Source organism: Mandrillus leucophaeus, unplaced genomic scaffold, assembly GCF_000951045.1.
Source record: "Mandrillus leucophaeus isolate KB7577 unplaced genomic scaffold, Mleu.le_1.0 Scaffold1014, whole genome shotgun sequence".
Lineage (NCBI taxonomy): Eukaryota > Metazoa > Chordata > Mammalia > Primates > Cercopithecidae > Mandrillus > Mandrillus leucophaeus.
The window spans coordinates 456,182-463,273 of NW_012098255.1; the positions used below are offsets into that span (position 1 = coordinate 456,182).

The 7,092-nt window shown below is 45.7% G+C and overlaps 1 protein-coding gene across 2 annotated transcripts in view; it reads left to right on the forward strand.

Annotated features, from left to right (window-relative positions):
• The window catches only part of F11R (F11 receptor), a 41,719-nt gene extending 37,047 nt beyond the window's left edge, over nucleotides 1-4,672 (forward strand). For both annotated transcript variants that reach the window (XM_011976386.1, XM_011976378.1), the window contains 4 exons: nucleotides 181-291; nucleotides 527-539; nucleotides 845-893; nucleotides 1,030-4,672. In XM_011976386.1, coding sequence (XP_011831776.1) covers nucleotides 181-291; nucleotides 527-539; nucleotides 845-893; nucleotides 1,030-1,065 — 209 coding nt within the window. In that variant the 3' untranslated portion in view covers nucleotides 1,066-4,672. The remainder of the gene's footprint in view (nucleotides 1-180; nucleotides 292-526; nucleotides 540-844; nucleotides 894-1,029) is intronic.
• The last annotated feature ends 2,420 nt before the right edge of the window (nucleotides 4,673-7,092 follow it).

Genomic DNA, 7,092 nt, shown 5'->3' on the forward strand with positions numbered 1-7,092 from the left:
GCACGGAATGGGTATGGGACACCCATGACATCAAATGCTGTGCGCATGGAAGCTGGTGAGAGTTAGGGCTTGAGCCCAGACCTGGGGTGGGGATTGGCGTCTGCTTTTCATCCTGCCATTGGTGATCCTGTTGGTACCGTGAGTGAGTATCCTGGTGCTTGACTTCTCATTTGTGTCTCACAGTGGAGCGGAATGTGGGGGTCATCGTGGCAGCTGTCCTTGTAACCCTGATTCTCCTGGGAATCTTGATTTTTGGCATCTGGTTTGCCTATAGCCGAGGTCACTTTGACAGTAAGTATCTGCCCGCAGAGGCTCTCCTTTGTACTGCCCCCATCCCAGGGCCTGGCATGGGTGTCATCTGAGTACTGACCCTGATACTGTGCTCATGTGTGTGGGTGTTGTCCCCTGGGGAACACTGATCACCCATCTAACACACACCAAGAGCTGGGGGCCTGCCCCTCCATCTTCCCAAGCCATGCTGTCTTCTGTCCTGCTGTCACTCATGATCCCATTTCTTCTCTTTCAGGAACAAAGAAAGGGTGAGTGAGGTGCTGTCCTGGGGTTCTCCAAGTTTGAGAGCATGGATGCATGCCGTTTGAAGCTGAAGTGGGCCCGGGGGAATGGGTTGAAGGCAGAAGCAACCAGTTTGGAGGGAAGGCATCTGGATATCCAGCCCTTTCTCTGTGCCCTTGGCCCTGGGCCTGTCCTGTTTCCCCCCACCCATGCCTTTCTGCTGCGCACTCTGTGCTTCTGTAGCATTCTCGGTTCTGGCCTTTAAAGTTGGCAAGGAGAGGTAATAAGCACCTAGGTGGCTGAGTGTCTCTGTCTTCTGGCTTGTTCACAGGACTTCGAGTAAGAAGGTGATTTACAGCCAGCCTAGTGCTCGAAGTGAAGTGAGTATGCCTGCCCTGGGCAGGGGTGGGCTACCTGGGGCTGGAGTGAGGAGATTTCTAGCCCATGTTTATGTGTTTTGGGGATTATCAGCTAAAGAAGACTATTGAGAGTTGACCGGATGTTTTATTTCTGCAGGGGGAATTCAAACAGACCTCGTCATTCCTGGTGTGAGCCTGGTCGGGCTCACCGCCTGTCATCTGCACTTGCCTCACTCAGGTGCTACCAGACTCTGGCCCCTGATGTCTATAGTTTCACAGGATGCCTTATTTGTCTTCTACACCCCACACGGCCCCCTACTTCTTCGGATGTGTTTTTAATAATGTCAACTATGTGCCCCTTCCTCCTTCATTCTCTCCCTTCCTTTCCTACTTGTTTAAAGTGTTTATTCCCCATTTCTATGAGGGATCAGGCAGGAATCCTGGGTATGCCATTGACTTCCCTTCTAAACAGACAGCAAAAATGGTGGGGCTCCCAGGAATCTGCACTCAACTGCCCACATGGCCGGCAGAGATCTTTAAATAGGGATCTTGAACTTGGTTCTGGGCTCTTTCCTTGTGTACTGAGGACCGGGGCCAGCTGTTCTAGAGTAGGGATTAGAGGCTAGAGCAGCTGAAATGGTTGTCTGGTGATGACACTGGGGTCCTTCCATCTCTGGGGCCCACTCTGTTCTGTCTTCCCATGGGAAGTCCCTCTGCCCTGTCCTCCTCTTGAATACAAGCCGACTGACATTGACTGTGTCTGTGGAAAATGGGAGCTCTTGTTGTGGAGAGCATAGTAAATTTTCAGAGAACGTGAAGTGAAAAATATTTAAAACCACTGCTCTAAAGAAAAGAAAACTGCAGGCTGGGCGTGGTGGCTCACGCCTATAATCCCAGAGGCCGAGGCAGGTGGATCATCTGAGGTCAGGAGTTCAAAATCAGTCTGACCAACATGGAGAAACCCTACTAAAAATACAAAATGAGCCAGGCATGGTGGTACATGCCTGTAATCCCAGCTGCTCGTGAGCCTGGTAACAAAAGCGAAACTGTATCTCAAAAAAAAAAAAAAAAAAAAAGGGAAAGAAAGAATAGAAAAGAAAGCTGGAGCTGGTGGCTCAGGCCATCACCCTTCCCTTGGCTGGAACTATTGGACAGACCCTTTTGAGATGTGCTCGTGGTGTTATGGAGATGTGTGTAGTGGTCTTAGCTCTTTGTTGAGCCTGTGTGTGTGTTGTGCGGTCTTAGCTGTATGCTGAAATTGGGCGTGTGTTGGAGGGCTTCTTAGCTCTTTGGTGAGATTGTATTTCTATGTGTTTCTATCAGCTGGATGTTGCTGGAAATAAAACCTTGGTTTGTCAAGGCTCTTTTTGTGGGAAGTAAGTAGGGGAAAAAGTCTTTGAGGGTTCCTGGGCTCCTTTGTACAACAGGAAAATGCCTCAAAGCCTTGCTTCCCAGCAACCTGGGGCTGGTTCCTAGTGCCTGGTCCTGCCCCTTCCGGGTTCTTATCTCAAGGCAGAGCTTCTGAATTTCAGGCCCTCATTCCAGAGCCCTCTTGTGGCCAGGCCTTCCTTTGCTGGAGGAAGGTACTCAGGGTGAAGCTGATGCTGTACTTGGGGGATCTACTTGGCCTGTTCCACCAAGTGAGAGGAGAAAGTACTTACTCTTGTACCTCCTGTCCAGCCAGGTACATTAACAGACCTCCCTATGGCTGTAGGAACTACTGTCCCAGAGCTGAGGTGGGGAGATTTCTCAGGTCATTTGGAGAACAAGTGCTTTAGTAGTAGTTTAAAGTAGTAACTGCTACTATATTTAGTGGGGTAGAGTTCAGAAGAAATTTGAAGACCAGATCATGGGTGGTCTGCATGTGAATAAATGCGAATGGGCAGGACAGGCCTGGCTATCATTGCTTTCCTCCTCCCCATTTGGACCCTTTGCCCTTACATTTTTGTTTCTGCATCTACCACCATCCCACCAGTCTATTAACTTAGCAAGAGGACAAATAAAGGGCCCTCTTGGCTTGATTTTGCTTCTTTCTTTCTGTGGAGGATATACTGAGTGCCACTTTGCCCTGTCCTATTTGGAAATCCTTAACAACTGAGTTTTCTATTAAGGATCCAACAAGAAAAACAAAATGCTAATGAAGCCATCGGTTAAGGGTCACATGCCAATAAAAAATAAATTTTCCAGAAGAAATGAAATCCAACTAGACAAAGTAGAGCTTATGAAATGGTTCAGTAAGGATGAGTTTTTTTTTTTTTTTTAAGATGGAGTCTCACTCTGTCACCCAGGCTGGAGTGCAGTGGTGTGATCACCCGTCTTCCAGGTTCAAGCCATTCTCCTGCCTCAGTCTCCTGAGTAGCTGGGATTACAGGTGCATGCCACCATGCCTGGCTAATTTTTGTATTTTTAGTAGAGACAGGGTTTCACCATGTTGGTCCAGCTGGTCTCAAACTCCTGACCTCTTGATCCACCTGCCTCGGCCTCCCAAAGTGGTGGGATTACAGGTGTGAGCCACCGTGCATAGCCAAGGATGAGATTTTTAAAGTATATTTCAGTTCTGTGTCATGGTTGGAAGAGACAGTAGAAGGGATATGGAAAAGGTCATGGGGAAGCAGAGATGATTCATGGCTCTGTGAATTTGAGGTGAATGGTTCCTTGTTGTCTAGGTCACTTGTGAAGAATGTGAGTCAGTTATTACCAGCCTTGGAATTTACTTCTATAGCTTACAACAGACCTTTTGAACTGGAAAACACCTTGTCTGCATTCACTTTAAAATGTCAAAACTAATTTTTGTAATAAATGTTTATTTTTCACATTGAGTTTGTTTAAATCCTGAAGTTCTTACCTTAAGAGAATTGGGACTCCTAGAGTGATTGGACATTCGAAATATTCCTGATAGTCTTGTTAATGAAGAGATTAGGATATCTTTCCATTACCTTGATAATTACATTTTAATTTAGCTTTTTTCATTGGCCTGTGTTTGAATGCGAATAACCCCAAAATGGACATTTCCTATGTTAAAGTGACATTTAGGAGATAGAAAATGAGAGCAGTTCCATGGATTTTGGTGTTTCCCCTGAGACATGAACTCAGCATACTCTGGGATAAAATGATTGAGTGTTAAGGATGTGTTTGTTGTTCCTGTCGTTTTTAAATTTTCTTCAGAGTATACAACATGGTTTGATATGCATATACATTTGTGTAATGATTGCCATGGTCAATTAACACATACATCACCTCCCATGTTTTTTTTTGTTTGTTTGTTTTGGTTTTGTTTTTGTTTTCGTGACGGAGTCTTGCTCTGTTGCCAGGCTGGAGTGCAATGGTGTGACCTTGGCTCACTGCAACTTCCACCTCCTGGGTTCAAGCAGTTCTCTTGCCTCAGCCACCCGAGTAGCTGGGAGTACAGGCATGCGCCACCATGCCCAGCTAGTTTTTGTATTTTTAGTAGAGACGGGGTTTCACTGTGTTGGCCAGGATGATCTCGATCTCTTGACCTCGTGATCTGCCCGCCTCGGCCTCCCAAAGTGCTGGGATTACAGGCATGAGTCACTGCACCCAGCCACATCACCTCCCATGTTCTATCTTACATATTCAGAACTTGTTCATCTTGTAACTGAAAGCGTGTACCCTTTGACCAACATTGTTTTTCCTGTCTTAACAGGATCTACAGATCAAGGACAGGGATAGGGGAGGGGATAGTGGAGGAAAATGGAGTTAGTCTGTTTCTGAATGAGGGGACAGTATGTTTCTTGGTACATGAAGACAGCTTAATAAGGTAGACAAATGAAGAAAAACAATTTACATTTAAAAATATCCAATTCTTTAGCTTTTCCAGCTTATTACTCCTTTTCTGGTACTAGCTATGAAAATCTGATATGAAATGGAACTTTTTTTTCTTTTTTTAGACTGAATCTTACTCTGTCACCCAGGCTGGAGTGCAGTGGCACGATCTCAGCTCACTGCAGCCTCGCGCTCTGAGTTCAAGCGATTCTCCTGCCTCAGCCTCCCGAGCAGCTGGGATTACAGGCACCTGCTACCACGCCCGGATAATTTTTTTTTGTAGTTTTAGTGGAGATGGGGTTTCACCATGTTGGCCAGACTGATCTTGAACTCCTGATCTTGTGATCCACCCACCTCAGCCTCCCAAAGTGCTGGGATTACAGGCATGAGCCATCGTGCCCAGCCCATTTTTTCTTACTACTATCATCCGTTAACTTATTTACTAGGTATTATTACTATCTCTGTTTCTCAGATGGGAAGAGAGGCAGAGAAATGCTAAGGAATTTGCCTAAGTTCACACAACCAGTCCTAGGCAAATGGTAGGTCTGGGATTAAGATCCTGGGGAGGGGAGGTTGGGTAACCTATATCCTGCTCAGTGACCCAGAATGGAAAATAATGCAGGAGGAGGAGCTGGAAACAGAAGTTAACATTTTTTGTAGAGATGGGTATGTGGGTTTGAGGAGACAGAACATTAAAAGTAATGCTGGGGCCGGACGCGGTAGCTCATACCTATAAACCCAGCACTTTGGGAGTCTGAGGCAGGCAGATCACTTGAGGTGAGAAGTTCAAGACCAGCCTGGCCAACATGGTGAAACCCTATTTTTATGAAAAATATAAAAATTGCCAGGCGTGGTGGCTCACACTTGTAATCCCAGCACTTTGGGGGAGGCCAAGGGGGCGGATCACTTGAGGTTGGGAGTTCAAGACCAGCCTGATCAACATGGAGAAACCTTGTCTCTACTAAACATACAATAATTAGCTGGGCGTGGTAGTGCATGCCTATAATCTCAGCGACTCCGGAGGCTGAGGCGGGAGAATCGCTTGAACCCGGGAGGCAGAGGTTGCCGTGAGCCAAGATCGCGCCATTGCACTCCAGCCTGGGCAACAAGAGCGAAACTGTCTCAAAAAACAAAAAAACCAAAAATTAACTGGGTGGGGTGGTAGTGTGTGCCTGTAATTGCAGCTACGCGAGAGGCTGAGGCACGAGAGTTGCTTGAACCTGGGAGGAAGGCATCACAGTGAGCCGAGATGGCGCCACTGCACTCTAGCCTGGGTGACAGTGAGACTCAGTCTCAAAAAAAAAAAAAAAGTGATGATGTTTGGCCTGGGGTTTCCTCTGAAGTGTGACAAATCTCACTTGAGTCTGTTATCCTAACAGACTCTGGACAGAGTGAGGCATATTAAGTATGAGGCTTTTGATGAAATGGAGGGCCTATAGTGCAACCTTCTGGAGTAAAGGATAAAACTTAATGCAGTTTTGCTAGTGACCGGGATGAAAAACAGAAGGCATGCATATCATATTTGTGGATGGCAAGGAGTTAGTAGGAATTGCAACATCATCAGTGTGCAGAATGAGGATTCAAATAATCAGGAATGGTAAACTCCAGTTTATTAAATTTTATTGAATTGAAATTCAATAGTAATAAGTCAGATTCTGCCTTTGGGTTCAAAAAGTCAACTCTTCATAGAAAAGTAGGGAAGACATAGAATTTTTAGAACTAGGGGTCACTCTGCTGACGGCACCCTACCCCTGCATCAAGTTCTGTCTTATGTGCCAAACTTTAAGGGCATTATCAACAAATGAATATATTCACAGGAGTGATCTGGAGGGTGAAGGGACCTAAAATTTTGTCATGTAGAAACTTCTGAAAGAATCAGCATTAAGTCCAGAGAATAAAAACTCAGGCAAAACAAAATTATAGTCTAGATATACTGTATTAATAGACTGAAGGGAGAAAATTAGGACCAGTGGATGGGTACTGCTTGTATTAATTCAGAATGTAGTGCCCCTCAGAGATGTAAGGAGGGGGTGTTGTGTACTGGAAAAAATGCTAGTTTCCAAGTCAGACAGACCTTGTTTAATTCCAGACTCTTGGCAAAGTTTTATGTCAGCCTTAGTTTTCTCACTTAAAAAATTGTGGTAATATGTATTCTGCAAAGTTTGGAAACGTAATGTAGCAAGGTCTGTAAATAACTTTGCAGCACCTCAGCTAAGAGCTGTCTATGGTTAATTTTAAATTGGGTATTCTAGGTCAGGGTTGGCTTTCTTTTCTTTCCTTTTTTTTTCTTTTCTTCTTTCGACAGAGTCTCACTCTGTTGCCTAGGCTAGAGGGCAGTGGCGCGATCTCGGTTCACTGCAAGCTCTGCCTCCCGGGTTCACGCCATTCTCCTGCCTCAGCTTTCCAAGTAGCTGGGACTACAGGCGCACACCACCAT